General features: G+C 32.6%; 1 protein-coding gene across 1 annotated transcript in view; it reads left to right on the top strand.

Annotated features, from left to right (window-relative positions):
- Positions 1-21,636, top strand: part of LOC118195476 (very-long-chain 3-oxoacyl-CoA reductase-B-like) — a 128,877-nt gene that overhangs the window by 69,112 nt on the left and 38,129 nt on the right. Inside the window, exons 4-6 of the mRNA XM_085826682.1 lie at positions 622-732; positions 5,989-6,053; positions 8,046-8,090. Coding sequence (XP_085682808.1) covers positions 622-732; positions 5,989-6,053; positions 8,046-8,090 — 221 coding nt within the window. The remainder of the gene's footprint in view (positions 1-621; positions 733-5,988; positions 6,054-8,045; positions 8,091-21,636) is intronic.

Below are 21,636 nucleotides of genomic sequence, written 5' to 3' on the forward strand. Positions count from 1 at the left end.
ACCAAAAGATTATGGAAACATAATAACTCATCAGATGACAATTATCCCTAACTTAACTTAAGCTCCCAATTCAGACTGCTAAAAAGCAAACAAAACCTCGATGAGGACAACAATGTAGAAGCCGAAAATGAGCATGATGTGAATGCTAAGCCTTTCAAATCCTCCAGGAAATATGCAAGTAATAAAATAGTGAAATAAAAATTTTCATTGGTTGCTTCAAGTAAACTCTAGCAACCATGACGAGTACAAGTGATTTGGAGCATCATTGTTCCTCTAGGATTAACTTACATTGTGGCATCTGTTTATATGAAAGGTGATATGGGCATATAAAAAGTGATTCAACAAAGAAGTCTGGTTCAAAATTAATAGCCCTTTCAATTTTTTTTTTTTTTTTTTTTTTTTTAAGGAACATATATGTTTTATTAATACTTTAGCTAGCAAGCTATTGTTCTTTAACTTTCAAGCAGGATTGTTAAAGATATTTTATTGATTGTCTGTTCATGGTTTGATATAACATAACTATTGTAACTGTTGTGCATACTTGTAAGATATTGTAAAATGAGACATGTAAATGCATTTGTATGCTATTAAGCTTTATTTATTTTTGTTGTTTAATTGCAGAAAAGAAATATGGTGTAAAAACAAAAACTGTTGCAGTTGATTTCACCGGTGATTCTGTTATCTTTGATACTATAAGGAGAGAAATTGAAGGTCTAGAAATAGGAGTTTTAGGTAACTCTTAAATTCTGCATTAAGGTATTTAGGCTAATTATAAATTTTATATGCAGTTTTTCTTAATAATGCTATTTATAAAAAAATGTGTTGTAGCAATATGGTTGAATTAAATAATTTTAATGATAGAATTTTAATGTCTTATAAATATGTAAAATATGAACTTCTACTGTAAAGGTTTTATTTTAATGCTGTTTGAACATCACTGGTGGTATTTAATATTTTACATATCTTAATGTAAATTAACTTCTTAAATAAAAATAAAATTATTCTCACATTTTAAAATAAATTCTTAGATACATTTTAAATTTTAGGTTCCATTAATTTCAAAATTTCTAATGAATATAAATTTATAGTCATAATACAACACTACATTGGTAACAAACCTGAGTTTGTAAATCTAACTATTACAAGGTTGTAATCGCTACTTATTAGACTTTTGCAATGAGCATGCTGAGTATTGTTACGAAATGCCCAGCCGCAGTAAGATAGCTTCCCCACAAGGCGGATTTAGGGCTAGGAAAGGAAGAGATGCCAAATTTGGTATGAAATCGCCCATTTGTTGAAATTTGGCATCAAAACTGGCGATATGCCGTAGACAGGTGGAAAACCTTCTGGGACGAATTCTTACTGATTTGGCTCAAAATGTTCTCAAAAGCAAGACAAAAAAACCCTGACTGCATGCAGAGTAGTAGTGTCTTGTCAGAGTCTCAATATAAAGTTCATTTCTTAGTAATAAAGAACAATAAAGCTGTTGCAAATTACAATTTAATCATATTCTTACCCACTTATTCAAAACTGTAGCACATCCACTTAAAGGCAAAAGGATAACTTCTGTTTTTGCATGCCACTATATATGAAACATTACTGAGGACAGTATTCCACATTCCAGATGGTTTACATAACTTTGAAAATACAGCACCATAAAAATTTTCATTATTCAGACATGTATACCAGTGTTGAAAAAGGATAAAAATATACAGTTAGAAAAATAAATCTTTTATTTCAAGGGCCCTGGATGGCATGGGTGGTTTTTCCCTCATCAAAACCACACATCATAAACTAAACTAACATTCTTAATGTACAGAAGAGGAGTTCCTTCAAACAGCATTACAAATTAATCATTTGGGGATTTTCTCAACATTAAGAAAGCAAAAAGTATAATGTCCCCCCCCTTTTTTTTAAATTTATGTTTCTCTACATCCTTTCACAAGTTACTTAAATTTTTGTTTTCCCAGCATTTCTTAAAATAATTGCTAAGTTTAGCTTCTTATTTGGTAGGTAAAAATTTATTCCAAGAATACTGAGTTTATAATTTTCTGTGCTAAATATTGAAAGTTCTTTATGATCAGCAAGTTCTTTTCATGTAAACAATAACTTTTCAAGAAGTAAGATTAGAGCCTGAAGTATCCATATGAACAGGTATTGGAAATGAGGAACAGCTAGTAAAATGAGAATGGTTTATGGAATATAAAGAATTTAGGAAAGCTGTTCAGTAAATTATCCCCAAAATCTTTGCCAGTAGTGCCCTAATAGAAATTTTCTGATCCAAAAATTTGAGAATAAATAATATTTAATTTTGTTTTATTTGATAGTTTCTGATGTCTTGATGTAACAGAAATGTGTTCATCTTCTAAATGACATTTAGCAAATTATCTGCTAATTTCATCAAAGCAATGAAAGTAGTTGTTTTTTAACATAGAGCAGGACTAAATTTGATAAAACAGAGTTCTTTAAAGAGGTTTTTTTTTTTTTTTTTTTTTGTTTTTTTTTTTTTGTTTGTTTGTTTTGTTTTTGTTTTGTTTGTTTGTTTGTTTTGTGTGTGTGGAGAAAAATTGTAGCTTAAGTTTATCTGTTATGTATATAGATGTCATACAGATAGACATAGGTCAATAAATGCTGCTTGCAATGTGAAGAGTAATTGTGATAGTTCTTCAGACATTACTAAAATAAAAAATAAACCATCCACAGATAGATTCAGTTTGGTATCAAAATGTAAGTTTTGTATCTTTTGAAGAAGCTTACTGACATTTTTTATATAAGTTAATATTGTTACGAAATGTACAGGGGCGGTAAGATAGCTTCCTCGCAAAGCAGTTTTAGGGTTGCCATAAAATGGCAAGGGAAGGCAGGGTTGCCACATTTGGCTAGAAATCGCCCATTTGGCAACAAATAGGCGATACCCCATGGACTAATGGAGAACCTTCTGGAACAAATTGTTACCAGTTTAGTCCAGAATGTTTTCGAACACGAGCCGAAAGCTATATAAACCCTGTTTTTCCGCAGTCAGTCAGTAGTATTGAGAGCGTGTCTCGTCTAGCGAGTCAGTCCGTGCGGAGTCGATCGAGTTGACAGCCGGGCAGCGAGTGCCGACTGGCTCGTCGAGTGCACCACAAGAGTCTCGCAGTATTATGCGGTTAGTGCATTGTCGAGAGAGCGTGTTGAGCTCCAGGAACGACTGAACCGAAGAGTCAGGAGCTCTGCTCGTGTGTCGTCAAGTGCATTGGGAGTTGTAGCGTGGAGAGTCTCGAGAGTACGTGAAGTTCCGAGAACGACCGAGCAGAGTCGGGAGCTTTGTAGTGAAGCTGTCTCCACTGTTATTGCCTGACTGTGTCACTGATTGTTCCAGTGTGTTTATAGTAGATCTTCAATGACTGTAAAAAGTGTTATTGGAGGCTGTCCTGATTAATACCGGCCAATAAAGTGTGTTTCAATACTTCATCAAGTGTCGTCGTTATTCACTCCAAATCCACTCGAACCCTGTACGAACGTGAAGGAAGAAAGTAACGTAACAACTGGTGTCAGGAGTGGTGTTTGCGAGTGAATGCCAGTGATGCGCCTGCAGAGGAAAGCCATGGCGGAATGAAAAAAAGACTTTGATAGACTTCTTAGCCAAGATGAGGGCTGAGATGAAAGCCGGATATGCTGAGATAAAATCTGGATATAAAGAGATAACAGCTGAGATCAAAGCCGCACTGAAAGATATGAAAGCGGGACTGGAAGATAAGAAAGCTCGGCGAGAAGAAATAAATGTCAGCCAAGAAAAGGTGCGAGAGCAACTCCAACAGGTGAAAGTGGAGCTTACAGAAGAAACTGGAGCCGTAAAAGATGATGTGGAAATGAGAGAAGTGGCTTCTGAAGAATCAAAGGATGAAGAAATGAAAGAAGTAACTAACAAACTGCCTGTGAAAGATCAAAAAATGATAGATGGAACATCTAACAGGATTAACAAAAAAGAACGAAAACATGAAGAAATAAAAGACGGGAAAGAAGCTTTTGATTATCACGTGCCTGAATTAGAGATAGAAGAAAGTGAAAATGTGATCGTCAAGTTTGTAGAAACTGATAGTGAAGTTACGAAGTCACAGTTAGCAAGTATTGAACCATCTGAAAGTTCATGTGATGCTGAGATGGAAGAAGCTGATGTACAACTTATCCAGAGTGCTCCATCACCGACTTCACAAACTATGTGTGCGTCTCATAGTGCTGATTGTGCAGACAAGGACTTGATTCTAAACCTGGATACTTGTGCTCGTAAAGGATCAGATTCTATTCGCAACCCTGGTGCAAACATCAGAACTGATTCCCAGGAAACGGAGGTGAATGGGCATGTACCAGCGGCTGAATATACCGAGGTGAACTGTATACATGATGGGAATGAACTACAGAGTGGTGTACGAACTGCTTTAGATTTTCCATGGATGAAAAGTCTTAAGGAACTGGATCTCCAGACTGTGATATGCAAAACATAAATATATCTGAGAACTGCAGTGGAAAAGTATTTGGCCCGGGTATAACTTAAAGAATAGACTGAGACTGCAATACATTCTGAACTTTTAATGTATATAATTTAAAATTGTTATGTATTTAATTTATGTATATAACTTTTACATAGTGTAAATATTTGTTTCTTTAGTTATGTTATGTGTAAATATTTGTTTCTTTAGTTATGTTATGTGTAAATATTTGTTTCTTTAGTTATGTTATCTGTATGTTTTAAAGTGATTTGATTGTATCGAATTTGGCTTCTGACCAAGGGTTGTACTGCCCGGGACGTGCAGTCCTTGGGAGGGGGCAGTGTTACGAAATGTACAGGTGCGGTAAGATCGCTTTCCCGCAAAGCAGTTTTAGAGTTGCCATAAAATCGCAAGGGAAGGCAGGGTTGCCACATTTGGCTAGAAATCACCCATTTGGCGACAAAATTGGTGATACCCCATGGACTGATGGAGAACCTTCTGCAACGAATTCTTACCGGTTTAGCCCAGAATGTTCTCGAACACAAGCCAAAAGCTATATAAACCCTGTTGGTTCGCAGTCAGTCAGTAGTATTGAGAGTGTGTCTCGTCTAGCGAGTCACTCTGTGTGGAGTCGATCGAGTTGACAGCCGGGCAGCGAGTGCCGACTGTCTCGTCGAGTGCACCACAAGAGTCTCGCAGTATAATGAGGTTAATGCATCGTTGAGAGAGCATGTTGAGCTCCGGGAAAGACTGAACCGAAGAGTCGGGAGCTGTGCTCATATGTCGTCAAGTGAATCGGGAGTTGTAGCGTGGAGAGTCTCGAGAGTACGTGAAGTTCCAAGAACGACCGAGCAGAGTCAGGAGCTTTGCAGTGAAGCTGTCTCCACAGTTATTGCCTGACAGTGTGAAGGCTGTGTCACTGATTGCTCCAGCGTGTTTATAGTAGATCTTCGAGGACTGTAAAAAGTGTTATTGGAGGCTGTCCTGATTAATACCGGCCAATAAAGTGTGTTTCAATACTTCATCAAGTGTCGTCGTTATTCACTCCCACACGAACCCCGTACGAACATGAAGGAAAAAAATAACATAACAATATGATCAGGATGTCGTATTTACATAAGCTAAATAATTTTTTGATGGTAATAGGTGTATAATTTCTCCATCATGAATGTTCATAAGCTTTTCATAAACATTATGTTTAATTAATTGGTAAAATTTAAATTTTATCTAAAATAATTCTTAAATTCACATAAATTTAATACAAGATACCATGAATAATATTTTTAAAATCTTTCCTTAAAGTTATCTCATTACTGTTTTAAAACTGAAATTTTGTTACTTTTTTCGCTATAGTTGCAAATACAACAAACTAGATTTAGAGAATAAATAATTGATCAAAATTTTTGCACAACCTGAATTAAAATAGATCTTTCTATAAAATTACTAAATATCACACGAGTTCTCAAAAATTGTTGTCAAATTTGTAGTTACCATTTATTTAATTTTTTTATTATTTCAGTTAATAATATTGGAATGAGTTATGCATATGCTGAGTATTTGACTAAAGTTCCTCATGCACAAAAGGTTTGTCTTTTTAATATTGATTTCTGCTTTTGGTATATTTACTCTTTATAAAACTGTCTGCATTTCACATTTTAGCTAGTACTTTAATAAGTAGATACAAAATCATGATCATATCATAAGTACTACATTTATATTTTTAAAAAAATTGGATTTTTATTTGCTTTAAAATATTCAGAAGCAAATTATTCAGCATATATTGAAAATAAATTTTCCAGCATGTAACTTTCCAAAAGCTGAGACATATTTTAAAGTTTTTTTTCATTAGACCCTTAACATAATTTTTGGTGTGATTTCAGCTGTTAATTACTGAAAAGGCAAATATATAAGGCTACTATTTTCCTACAGCTTTAAACTACAAAGGGACTATTTAAAAATGTAACACATTTGTTGCTATCTCTGAGAATACTTGTAGTTAGCAAATTGGGTTTACTTGCCAGCATCGAGATAACTCGTTATTGATCATCTTATTTAAGTCTCCAAGTAAGAGTATTGCCCTAGCAAATGCATACAGTGTTTAGATGTTTGACATACAGACCTAAATAATATACCTAGCAAAATGAATTGATCATTTATTTTTCTAAACATACATGCAATAACTAAATGTTGAGAACTCGGATCCATTTATTGGCGCTTATGAATGGATTCTCCATTTTATCTTAGGCAGCAAACGCATTAAGCATGATCTTTTACCAACCTTTACTTCTTTAGAAATAGATTGCTAAATCATTTTATTTCTTTCTGTGTAAATAGTATAATAGACTCTTAGTTACTTATTGTATTTATCGAAATCATGTCGCTGTAAAATATTCTGTGAAACAAAATGTTATACAAACATTAAAAAGGATATTAGGAGAGATCACTTAAATGCATTATGTGAGGAAAATTAAAATTAAGATTGATATTATCAGATCCAATCACTTTAATATAGTATAAAATAGGAATTATAAATTTAGATTTTTTTAAACCTTTAAATGATTTGCAGATTTATGTTACTCATAAACTTTTCTAGGTATAATAAGTTAAAGAAATTAATACTTATGTATAGTTTATGCATACATAAGTATTAATTTCTTTAGTATGTATAGTTTATGCAGTTTTAGTATATCAATATACTATGTACTATAATTATAAAAAATGTTTTTGTGTAATTGTTGGTATATATATATATATAATTGAAAAAGAAAATGTAAAGCGAACTGGTAATTAGACGTAAGACCTATAAGAAAATTAATTTATTTTCTGTTTCAACATATGTTTAAAAAAAGTGTATTTTAAATATTTTTTAATGTATTGTGAACAGCAATATCGTGTATAAAAATACAGCAAAAAGAATACAACAATAAACAGGTGTTAAAAATATTAATAGTCAGCAACAAGATTCTACATAACTTGCATAAATATGTAGGACTGTAGTTACAAAGGTTAGATAGTAAGAGTGAAAATGAGGAAGGAGAAATGTGTTTATGCAGTAACAACAGGCAAAAAAAATTGAGATGGTTGTAGGTTAAAGAACAAAACTTTAACTTGTTTGACTATTTTCTGAGATAGTGTCATTAATGAAAAATGATATATTGTATTTCACTGCAATTTCTGTATGCAATTAGGGTTCACAAAATTGTCTCTTGCCAACCAATCACAGTCCTAGATGACTTTGGTCTTCAGAGCAGACGGAAATCATAGAGAACATGGCTATCAGTACCAGTATTTAATCATTTTTTCAGAAATACTGATCACTTTTAAATATAATTGGCCTTCTATGGAAGGTGGCCAGCATGATAATTTTCATGTTCTTAAGAATTTATGCAATTTCATTAATACTAGAGAAAATATTTATTTAATGAAATAAAATAATCACTTTTAATATAGATAGATTTTATGTGTATGCTTTTTATTTGCAGTGTGATAAAAAGACTAAATATGAAATATGAAGTTGTTATAAAAGATTACAAAGATGATAGTTTAAAATGAAAATTTTCATTTTCTTATTTGCAGTTTGTAGAAAATCTCATAAAAGCTAATGTAGTCTCCTGCACTCGAGTAAGTAGCATCTGCGTTATTTTTATGAATCAAATAAAAATACAATGATGTGCTTAATGCAATATTGTAAATGAGTAAATTTATATTTTTTTGAATTTTACACAACTTATTATGCATTAATTTCCTTTTATTTGATGAATATTTTAATAAATGCCTTTTCATAATATATATGTAAGGTAAAAAATATGTAAGGCAAAATTAAATTAGAAATAGCCCTGTAATTCTTCATTTTAATTAATGGATCTCCCCTTTCTGCTCTGACAATAGAAATTGTTTACAATAATTTTTCTGGAATGCATCTTTCCAAATTAATCCATGTCATGCCATCTTATGTAATGCTTAGCAGTAAGGACAGATCTTTCCAATCAGATTGAAGAAACGTTTGTCTATACATATATATATATCACTTTTCTAAATGTGTGTTTTTTTTTTTTTTTTTTGTATCGACTTGCTGCTGCCAACACTTATCTCTGTAATCTATCATCCATTGTCTGAGAATGTAAGCTATACAAAACTGTGGGGTGCATATTGCACCCATAATAATGATGTGTGAAGAATATGTATCAAAGAATTAAGTGTCCAGAAATAATTTGTCTTGTCTTCAGCCACATCTTTTTGTGAATGTTATCTTATGTATGTATGCAGCTATCTTCTAACCATCAAGATATTTACAGAATATATATATATATACACACACACACCTTCAGAAGGCTGTAGTAAGAAAAGCTAAGATGAATACTGCCAAAAAGAACATTGCTCTAAATTCAGAAACAATTCAAGTTTTATTTGCAGCCATTACAGGTGTTCTATCTATGAATCCTTAGCCATATGGTAGACATAAATTCAATAGTCCAATTCCTGCCAGACTCTCTTCAGCACAGTACTGGCAACGGTATTGACAGCATGTGTGATTCTTTCATGCAGTTTGCTAATTCACACAGCAAAGGTGGTAAGAAAACAATGTCTTTTACATAGCCCCACATGAAAAAGTCACACAGTGGTAAGTCCAGTGGGTGTTAGGCCATGGCAAAAGAGTATATAATCTTCTGACGCTTATCCAATCCAACGATGAGGTAACTGTGAGTTGATGTACTCAACGCACATCCTACAAAAAATGGGGTGGAGCTCCATCTTGTTGAAAAATGAAGTCATCATCCTCATGTTCATGTAAATCTGGTATTAACCACAGGAATTAAGAGAAACTGCTATAAATTATAGTCCTGTAGGCAGTGCAAAGAACTGCAGAATTACAGCAGCATAGACAATTTCAGAAAGATTGTGAAGTAACAGACAAATATATATACGAATAGAGAATGTAACAATCATTCTCTATTCATAAAAAGCAAATTTAAAGTTAATTAAATTTTAAATAATGAAATTTAATGCAAACAAATAAATGAGTGTCCTGTTAAATTCAAATTTCATTCCTTGCAGTAATAGCACAAGAGAATTATTTAAATTTAATTTAACTTTACTATTTATTCTATTGAAACAATATATATATGTGTGTGTGTTTAAGATATAAAAATAGGAAGGGAAATTATTAACAAAATTCCGAATGTAACCTCTAACAATCTGATAATTTTCAGGAAAATGGTAAAAAAAGTGCTTTTTTTTTTTTTTTTTTTTTTTTTTTTTCAAGAAAATTGTTTAAAAATAAGTGTATGAACAATATATGTTTTCATTTTTAATTTTTTGAATTCTTTTAGCTTAGTCAAGAAAAATTAATTTTTCAGAAGAAATCAACAATCAGGGTTAAGAAATGGATTCTTTTTTAATCTTTTTAGGGCATTTTTTTTTAACACTCCAGCCCAGAAATATCCAAGGCATGAGACCTCTCCCCTTAATTTTGATGGGAAGGAGAAGGAAGGAGTTAATTCACAATAACCTTTTTTATTCTTAATTTTAATTTAACTATGACCTCCTTCAAACATGTCACTGATGTCATATTTTCCACATTGTTGTAAACTCTTGCTCAGTCATTGTCCAGGTCTCAAATAAAACATTTCGAGCTTATTTACAGGCCTGCTGCTTTAATACTCATCCCTTTTTACCCTGCTGTTGCTTTGTAAGCATATAACTAACCACTTAGCAATTTTTCTTCTATGGGAACAATATAATCTGTGTATGCATAATTCAGGGATGCATATAACACCTGTAGTGCAGTACCAAGCAAGAAAAAAAGGATTTCTAAAGAATTGTTCCTGTTCAGAAATAAAAATGGATATTTAATCTTCATGATGGCAGTTGATTGCAGCTCCATCATTATACATTGTAATGCCACCACCATTCCACTCATGACTGCTAAAATAATTAGTGTCTTCTCACATTGTATCATCCAAAATGATTACATATATATACAGCCAAAAGTCTTTAATCCGAACTCGTCGGGACTTCAGCAATTCCGGATTATAGATCATCAATTTAAATCTGGTAAGATGGCATGCAGAAATTATGCAATTAAAAATATTAAACCGTAATTCATGAAATAGAGAGTAATTATGATCTAAAGGGTATCAAAATTTACAAAAAAAAAAAAAAAAGCTTAATATTTATTTGTTTACTTTATTAAGCATTTCTTCCAATGTGCGCATACGTAAAGCTTACATTACGCATAGTCGAAATTAGAAAATTGCAACCGGAAAACTATTTATGTGTATTCGTGATATTTATAATGATGAGGAATTTGATTTAAATCATATCAAACACGGAGTACATCGAGATGAAATACTACATTTAGTAAGGAATTATAAGCCGAATAAAGATGAGATCTGTCAGCACTCTCCTTATCTGCTCTGAAGATAAGGAGAGTGCTGAAGCTTTGAGGTCCGGATTATAGATCATTCCGGATTATGGACGTCCAGATTAAAGACTTTTGACTGTATAATTATGTAGAATCGGTACTTACTGTCTAGGAATATGATGTTTGTAAACTTACTTCTTATGTGGCTGTCTAGAGGCTAATAAACTAGTCCGATTTACAAATAACTTGAATATTTAATGAAACGTGAATAGTTGCTACAAACTACAAAGTAATTACATACGTAGAAGGAAATAGATGAGATTATTTACAGATGAAGAAAAGGAATCGCCTTTACATTCAAACATCTTTTAATCGTGTCATCGTCTTAATGGCAGAATCGTCTGACTTCTATCATCGGAAAAGTAAAAGTTTTATTCTCACAGCTTGTTGCGTCATCCGATTATAATGAACGATGCCATCCCACAACTGCTCGTCCATCCTGATGGAATTCGGCCTCGCATTCTCGTAGCACCACCATCTACATCTAGGGATCTGAAAAATAAAAAAAAATAAAAAAAAAAAAAGATTTTTAGTTACTATTGAGGGAAAAGTCATCCTAAATGGTTTATTTCAGTCATCTTCCCTTATCATGTTAACATCCTCAGAAATAACGGCGTTAGCTCTTTTTAAATGCTCTTTCAGTTTTTGTTCATCTTGAACAGTCTATCTGAATACATGTATTTTACAAACACATCTTCCTTTGATGTTGTCTGGAACAATTCATCTTCGTATTTACGTCTTCTTAAACATCATCTGAATACGTCTTTTGAATGCGTCTTAGATATCTTCAAGATCCGTCATTCGAATGCGTCTTCTCAAAATCATCTTCTTTAAGCCGTCTTCCTTCATACTCTTCATCCTTACAATAGTTCATTAGTCAAATACGGAAAAATTAGTGAAATCGGGTAAAAGTTTATAATCATAAATCATCAAAATTGGTATTTCATTGTCAAAGCCTTTTGGTTTTCTTCCTGGATCTTTTGAATCTGCTTTTTCTCTTCTTTTTTCTCACCTTCCTCAGTTTCTTTTGTTCCTCCTTTGCTTTCTGTATCAACATCGTTGTCATCACGTTTTCTAACTGACTTCTTCTTTTCAATCTTCTCTTCTTTTTCAGTGGTCTTTGTAATTTCTTCGTCTCTAGTGGCTTCTTTTGCTTCTCTATTGCAAGGTATTTTACTGAAATTGTTCTAGTAGAATTTGCATTTGATTCATTATCTTTAGCAACTGACTCTTCTTCGGGAAAATGATTCTCTTCAGAATCTCCTTCTGCAGTGTCGTTTCTCCTCGTTGGCTCCGAAGCTAATTTTATTGTGCTTGAGTTTCCTTTTTGCACTAATTCAAATTCATCTTTAATAGCATCATTTTCACTTATATCAGAATCTGCATCACTCGGGACGTCGTCAGAATTGACAATCAGGAAATCATTGCCACTTGCTTTGATTGTGGATGAGGTATCCAGTTTGATCACATTCTGTACTGTAACAGGACTATACTAACAGGATTAGTTTCTGGTTTTGGAAGTAAAAAACCATAATTAACAACCTTTTCAAATCCTTCTTCAGAATCATTTCCATTGCAATAAGCATTTTTTTGCTCTTCAGAATCATTCTCAGATTTCTTGTTTTTTGCAATAAAACAAATATTTGATCGAAATGAAGAACCATCGATTTCGAATTCACCATAAAATTTTCCTATAGGCTTAATTTTCCCATTACCAAACCCTGTTAACTGTAGATCTGCCGACTTAAGTTCAGGAGAACCTATCTTCTTATGTATATCTTCTCGGATTAACGTTACCTGACTACCAGTATCTATTAACAACCTACGGCTTTGTGTCCAAACAAATTGCATTTAAAACACTTAAATCCTTTACTCTTATTGTTACAAAAATCCGACTTATGACCTAAACCTCCACAATTATACTACTTTGGCTCTTTAATCTTACTACGTACAGCGCGTGTTTTATTTTGTGTGTTAGTACTTGAATAAATTTTTCGTATCTGGAACGCGAATTTTCTCATAAATTTTTAATTTCTCTTTGAATTCAGAAATAGTTTTACACCCGTACAAAACAATTTTGTTACTACTCTGATCTGGTATCCCATTGATTACATAATCAAGAATTGATGAATCATCAACAGAACCACGACTGGCTATTTCATGCATGGCAATTAAATATTCGGAAAGTGATTCACCAGGTTTTAAGTGTCGTTTCTGTAACAAATTATGAAGCTGTGCACTGTTTATTTTAGAACCAAATTCCGATAAAAGATTTTCTTTTAATTTGTCCCATGATATTATACTGTTCAAAGACCTAATAAATACTTTATCAGAACCAGTAAGCAATTTTTTAGCAAACACAATTTTCTGTAATTCCGATAACTTAAATAATTTAAAAGATTCTTCTAAATCACCAATGAAGGATTCAACTGGATATGTATCAGTGCCATTAAATTCAGAAACAGTTTCTAAAATATCACGAAAATGTAGGGAAATATTGCTAGGCATTATAATGTTTTCATTCACCGAGTTATTTATGGGAGGTGATTCTGACCGAACAGAATTAATATCATCATTTTTATCAGAATCATAAACACTTTTGTTTTCAGATAACTCATCATCGTCATCACTTTCGGATTTGAAAAGCTTAAAATCAAAAAGACTATTCAATATTAAATCACAGTTTTTATCAGGATTTGAATCATAATTAAGATGTAACAAATTACACACAGAAATAAAATCATTTGCAGTAAGAGTTTTAAGTAATTTTTGCTTTGTTTCTTCAATATTAAAATCAGATGGAAAACCACAAAAGTTACGCAATCTAGCTCTATTTTTTCGATCACCCAAAGTTCCAAACACAATTTGATGTAAAAGTTTAATTCACTTAGTAGGTCCAGTCAGAATTTGAAATTCTAGGAATAGAATTTAAGGTAGTCATCTTAATTCACAATATCATAGAACACTATTCTTAGAAGTAACAATGTGGAAATAATCGAAACAAAACTTACTTCTCTTCTTTTGTAATATTCATCATGCTTCTTCCTAGGCTCATCGCGGCCTGAGCGCCCAAATCTGTAGAATCGGTACTTACTGTCTAGGAATATGATGTTTGTAAACTTACTTCTTATGTGGCTGTCTAGGGGCTAATAAACTAGTCCGATTTACAAATAACTTGAATATTTAATGAAACGTGAATAGTTGCTACAAACTACAAAGTAATTACATACGTAGAAGGAAATAGATGAGATTATTTACAGATGAAGAAAAGGAATCGCCTTTACATTCAAACATCTTTTAATCGCGTCATCGTCTTAATGGCAGAATCGTCTGACTTCTATCATCGGAAAAGTAAAAGTTTTATTCTCACAGCTTGTCGCGTCATCCGATTATAATGAACGATGCCATCCCACAATTATATTACTATTTTGATGTACTATTCACACACACATATATACTCGTGTGTATATATATATATATATCAATTTCATGCCATTATGGCCCACAAATCATTTTCATTAGTATTAGATTATTTCTGTTGCTTACATAAATTTAAAAAGTAAAATCTTTATGCTACCTACTGCATTTCTTTAGTGTTTTTAACATTTCAACATACTAATTTTCAGATATTCTCTTACCAAAAACAGTCGTACAATTCATAATGCTATTTATGAGTTGGAATCAGTAAAAAGTTCTCAACTACAGTACAGTGTCCGTAATCCAGACATCCATTTTCGGAATGATCTATAATCTGGACTTCAAAGCCACAAACTTATTTTTTTTTTTTTGGTATGCTTTACGTATGCACGTTAAGAATGCGCATATATTAGGCATCCTGTACTTCCACCGTTATAACACCTTGGTTTGTTACTCTTTTATTAGGTATAGTGCATGCTTTATTTTGTGTGACATATTCAAGTCAACATACTTAAATAACCCTTATTCTTCGTATCTGGAATGTGGATTTTCTCATATATTTTTAATTTCTCTTTGAATTCAGAAATAGTTTTACATCCATACAACATAATTTTGTTACTACTCTGATCGGGTATCCCATTGATTACATAATCAAGAATTGATGAATCATCAACAGAACCACGACTGGGTATTTCATGCATGGCAATTAAATATTTGGAAAGGGATTCACCAGGTTTTTAATTGTCATTTAAGTCCAGACATAGTCTAAACAAACCACATTTTTTTCTACTTAGCACGATATTACTTGTGTAATGAGAACAGCTTGGCTTAATGATTTGTTTCTGTAACCATTCCGAAATCTGTTTATCAATTTCGTGCTGCTCTGTGGGGAGGGGGGGGACGTCGCGGTGCGCAATGAACTGGAAGTTGATCTCTCAGTACTAACCTCATCTTCAGGGTAGATATTTTTATTTTATTTGGCTTATAATTCCTTACTAAGTGTAGTATTTCATCTCAATGTACTTCGTCTTTGATATGATTTAAATCAATTTCCTCGTCATTATAAATATCATGAATACACATCAAATAGTTTTCTGGTTGCAATTTTCTAATTTCGACTATGCGTAATGTATGCTTTACCCATATGTATGTTGAAAGAAATGTTTAATAAAGTAAACAAATAAATATTAAGCTTTTTTTTTTTTTTTTTGTAAAATTTGATTTGCTTTAGATCATAATTGCTCTGTATTTCATAAATTACAGTTTCATATTTTAATTGTATAATTTCTGCATGCCATCTTACCAGATTTAAATTTATGATCTATAATCCAGAAAAGGGAAAAACCCCTATTCCGGAATTGCCGAAGTCCCGACGAGTCCGGATTACAGACTTTGTACTGTATTCTATTGAGGTTTTAAAATTTTCAAGACAACAGATCTCCCAGATTTGGAAAATTGATGAGCATGCTAGGTACAATAGTCTTCATTTTCTGATTATAATTTTTCTCATAAATCATTTTGTTCTTTCTTACATAAGTTATAAGATTTTATATTAACTAACTCGATTATCTTATTATTTTTGCTTAAAAATTTTATTTTCATGATCTCCCACCCGAGTGCAAATTAGTTAATGTATGTAAGCATAGAGTGTTTGAGTCTGAGAGAAATTTTTTTCTGCTGCCTGGTTTACCTGCTTTATACCTCCCTGCTATTGAATTTATTGATTGATTGGCTTTAGTTTCAGCAAGCTGCATTTGCTTTGTGATGTATTGAGGGTCCAAATCAAAGGTTTTTTAGATGCATATGAATTTGTATTTCATATTCTAGTTTAACTGGAATGCTGTTCTACATTTCATGCGCATAATAGTTAAAAAATTGTGGTATCATTAATTTGTGTAACTGGTGGGTAGACATGTTAGTAAATAGGCTCATTTTAAACATTTTAATTTGTGTTTGCTGTATTAGACAGCATGATGGGACAATAATTGTCTGTTTGTGTTTACAGTTCTAGAACAGATATAGCAAAATCTTTTTGGTTAGTGTGTCAGTTAAATTATGATTTATTATTTTAGGTGTCCTTTTCTGTTATAAAAAATCGAATCTTACTCAAAAGCTTGACAAATCCATGAAAAACTTGTCCATAACTGAATCGGTGAACATTATACATGAGAAGTCTACTATATTGAGATTTGACTTCCTGTAACAACTTCAAGAACTGGCGATTATTTAGAGTATGTGCAGTTTTGAAGTTCATAGTTTTAGTTATTACATATAGAACATTTTGAAATGGCTTCATACTAGCTTTTCCACTTAGTTCTTGTTGATACAAAATGTAATGAAATTGCCCAATGAGTTGTTGAACTTCTTCAGCCAGAAATTTTACAAACTGATTATGTATTCTTGCCTTTTTTTGGGGCACCATCAGTTGTTACAGATACAGTTTTCTTTATGTCAAATCCCATTTCTGCTGCAAGCTCTTGCTTTATTTTTTTCATTATATAGTGTCTTTACCTGTGGCCATTGTTGGTAAACTGAGCGATGCAACTACTTCCTCTCTCATTATACAGTCAAAAGTCGTTAATTCGGACACCCATAATTCGGAATGATCTATAATCCGGACATCAAAACTAAAAACTTTCTGCGCATGCGCCGCGTTGACACATGCGCATAGGAGTTTACGCGTGCGCGTAAGACCTTTTACGACTGCGCACATGAGTGTGCGCAAGTGCAGAATACGTTTTCGCGTGCGCGTTTTATGTATAATGAACGTATAAGCTAAAATTATCTAATTATCTATTTCAGTTAATGTTGATGATTGCGTTGTTCCTTAATTTTTGAATTGGATCTGGCTTATTATTTTTTGCAGACTGTAAGAGCAATTTTATAAAAGTAAGCTTAAACTTTCGATTATATCAAATAGAATTTCTGATATATATTTGTTAATATGTAAAGGAGCTAAAGCGAAAGTATGTTTTGAAATCCGAAATCTGTTTATCAATTTCACGCTGCTCGGCGGGGGGAACGCCGTGGCAGGCGCGTAATGAATTGGAAGTTGATTCGTCAGCACTATCCTTATCTTCAGCGCAGATGTTTTTATTTGGCTTATAATTCCTTACCAAATGTAGTATTTCATCTCGATATGCTCCGTCTTTGATATGATTTAAAACAAGTTCCTGGTCATTATAATTCGCTTCCGATAGCGAAGAAAAGTAACAGAGGTTATTGAAAACGAAAAAATTTCGATTCACAAATTAGTGGGTGTTCTTGACACAGCAATTATAGGACTTGAACAGCGGAACTTTGTAACTGAACAAGAAATTATGTCTGTTTAATAGAATTAAAGAGAAAGTATTATCACATGAAACAAAGCAACTTAAACAACTTACACTGAGAGAAATGTTTAATAAAGTAAACAAATAAATATTAAGCCTTTTTTTTTTTTTTTTTTTTTGTAAATTTTGATACCCTTTAGATCATAATTGTTCTTTATTTCATAAATTACGGTTTCATATTTTTAATTTTAGAATTTCTGCATGCCATGTTACGAGATTTAAACTGATGATCTATAATCCAGAAAAATCGATAATCCGGAATCGCCGAAGTCCCGAGGAGTCCGGATTAACGACTTTTGACTGTATTTCCTCAAGCAAATCAAACAAAAACAGCTGGCCTTCCTCTTTAAGTCTCATTGGTGCTTTCATCAAGCCTTATTGAAAATACTATCTTGATTATTATCTAAATCAGACTTTATTTGCTTACAAATAGCTCCACTAATTTTTATTATTCTATCCTTCATAGTATTCCTGCTGCCAATTCCTTAATTCTACTGATTATTTGTTTTTATTCAGAAAATTTTCAAATAATTTGTCGGATGTGACTAAGAAAACCATCTTCTGGAACTTAACATCTGAAAGTAGTTTCCCATGCTGTGCTATTCAGTGAGGCATATAGAAACTCATATCATTGACATTATTCTTTGGCTTTAAGGAGGGAAAACAACTTTTTGTTTTACATATTACTGTAGAGCAAACATTTGTATGATTTGTCTTGAAATGGCACTCTATAGTAAATGTGCGAGATACTAATCTTATGGAACACAAGCAACACAGAAGTTTTTTTTTTTTTTTTTTCCCTATTGTTCCATAGTTTATTGTCCACTATTCTTGAAAAATTTAGCCACTATTCTTGCTAAATTCCTGATTTTTCTGAAGCATATTTGGCAGGTTTGCAAGAAAGAAAAAAATTTAATACATACAACACAAAGAATAAGATAGGCATGCAAATTAAAATTCTTCAACTCGTCTAAACATGAAAATTGTCTGTAATTAAAAATATGGCACCAGATCTGTAAGCAGTTATTTTTGTACTATTCCTTGCGTAACACTAAAGGTGGGGAGAGTAAACAAACACTACCCTTCTTTGGAACATTCTGGGCATGGCATGTCCTCTTTTGAGCAGGATTGCTCAACCCAGAATAGGAATAAGAATAAGTTATTCCTTTTATTCTTCATTGCATTGCTTATTTGCATATACATTGAAAGAAAATATATTTATTGAAGTAACCAATTCCACCACCTTAATAAAAATTTATTATTTAATCACCGGACTTACTGGGCTAGCCATGATTAGGTATTTGGTATAGTTATAAATAGAGGCTTAATCTCCGCCCCCCTTCATTTAAAGAATGAACATTTTCAAACGAATCAAGTTTTTGTATGGTATGTAGAAGCCTTTTATCTTGTCGCTTTTTCAGATTTTTCTATTTAGAAAATCAAATTGTCTGAATCAATAAAAAAGACGATAGTGTTCATAGATGCTCTTTCTTGCAAAAAATCATTCCGTTATATTGCAAAACATTAGTTTTGTTGCCTACCACCTTCATATCCAAATTATAAGAAGCCAAAACCGGAATTATGTTATAATTTGCAATTTAGTTTGGATTCTCTTTTTACAATTCATCCCAGTCATGCACTTCACCAAGAAAAATTCGGTCTTCCCAGCAAGGACTTCTGTTGTGAAGTCAACCTTCCATTCTAAAAAATGTCATAATGGCACTCATGCTCATTTCTGAATCTGCTTTTGATGGTCATAAGTGTTGGAGATTTTTTTAAATATTCTTTTTAGTGAATGTAAATGAAGAGTAATTTAATATGTACCTCTGGTGTGCCATCAAAATACCTTTCACGGGCCATAAGTTTGCCTCCCTCTTATAGAAGTTGGCATATAAAGTAGCATAAAATCAATCACATAAAGCACCATATTTTGATTAGATTCTAAAGTTTAATTTGTTATTTCAAGTCAAAAATTCACAATCATAATTGTGACTTTTATAAATTTGTAAATCTTTTTTTTTTTAATCTACGTTATTACCTAATGTAGATTTAAAAAAGTATATGTTTTGATCTGATGTCTCCACAATATACTGTAATGTTGTCGATCATTCATTCATCTTCATAATCAGTCCTTTTTTTCTAGCACAACTTTTTGGGGGGGATGTAAGATATTACCTTTTGTGGGTTCTGAAAACTAAATTCAAGAATTTTGGAATTCAAAAGGTTATAGTGTTCCTAAGTTACCTTGTTGCAGGTTGCTGTCCAGTTAGTGATTGTTTCACCAATTCAGAAATCTGATATGGATACCACATGACTTCCTTGTATGGCCTATTTAATTATACATACTTTTTGCTGCGTTTCATTTAACATATTTCTTCGAATTTCATTAGAGATATGTTTCTTCTTCAATTAATTCAGTTGTCACTTTGTGGAAAAGCAGAAATACATAAAAACTCAAAACATCTTCATTAAAAATAGTAAAATACAGAAAAACGTAAAACACCAAATACAGTTAAGAACAGTTAAAAAAAATTATAATTAAAATTAGTTTCTATACAAAAACAAGCAACTTTTCCAGCGAGCAGGAAGGCAGATTTTTTTGGTGCATGAAATTGAAAGGTTACTTTTGGTCCCACTTGGCAGAAAGGTACTGAAGTTGGTGCAGAAACTGAATTAATTCACTATTCTACTACAGAGTTTCAAATATAAACAAATGGTGGCTGTGTTAGGTTTAACCACTTCCCTGTTTTGCCCGAACACTGTTCGGGTACTTGAAAAGGGGCCTTCCCTGTTTTGCCTGAACGCCGCTCGTGCGACTGATTTTTTTCCTCTCTTGCAATGATTTGCCCGAATTTTATGCTTGATTAGTTTGCAATGCTTCCAACAGATGGCTCTAGTAGTCCAGGAAAGATCTGATTGTAAATCCGGTTTCTAGTTTATCTTTTACGCGGGAAAGTTGTCATTTGGTTTTGACTCAATCTGCTTACTATACAGCTCGCTGCGAATTCTATTTCTTTTGAAGCTGAAAAGTAGAAGAATGAGTGATTTTGAACATCTCATAATAGATGATAACTCTTACAGTGGATCAGACAGTGAATCTGAAATTTCTATAAATGATTCTGGAAGTAATGAAAGTTCGTTTTCGGACTTTTGAAGTGATGAGGAAACGGAAAGTTTGGATGACCTAACTCAAGTTCGAAACTTTTGTGAACTAGATATAACAAATCCTCCTTTACCTCCACCTCGATTTCCATTCACAGCAAATCCAGCTGTTCATGTAAATATTGATCTAAGTAATGGAACTCTACAATTTCTTGATATTTTCTTTGATGATAATCTTGAAATTATAGTTTCTGAAACCAATAAATATGCAGATCGGACCATTCGGAGTAGTAATCTACGAAGGAAAAGCAGAGCAAAAAAATGGGAACCAACAACAAAGTGCGAAATTCAAGTGTTTCTTGCTTTGAATATTTTACAAGGAATTGTGAAAAAGCCTGAAGTTGAGCAATACTGGAATAAGAGACATTTAACATTTACATTTTTCTGATGATACCGAATTTGATGCTAAAACACATGAGTGTCCAAAACTGCAGAAACTGTGGCCGATCATCAAGCATTTGAATACTCGTTACCGAGAAACTATCACACCTGAAAGAGATGTTACAATCGATGAGAGTTTGATGCTGTACAAGGGAAGATTACACTGGAAACAGTATATACCTCTAAAGAGATCACGATTCGGCATAAAAAGTTTTATTTTATGTGAATCGAAGTCAGGTTATGTGTATCAACTTATTATATACACTGGGAAAGATACACTTTTTGATGATAATTACCAGCATTTGTGCAAGTCCTCTCAAGTAGTGATGACACTTATGCAGCCACTATTGAAAAAAGGATACTGCCTAACGACAGACAATTATTACACATCACCAGAACTTGCAGATATCCTTATCAGCCATCAAACAGATATATATGGAACCCTCAAACT

The sequence above is a fragment of the Stegodyphus dumicola genome, chromosome 1 (genome assembly GCF_044657685.1).
Source record: "Stegodyphus dumicola isolate Sdum_Otavi_A_Nest chromosome 1, ASM4465768v1".
NCBI classification, from domain to species: domain Eukaryota; kingdom Metazoa; phylum Arthropoda; class Arachnida; order Araneae; family Eresidae; genus Stegodyphus; species Stegodyphus dumicola.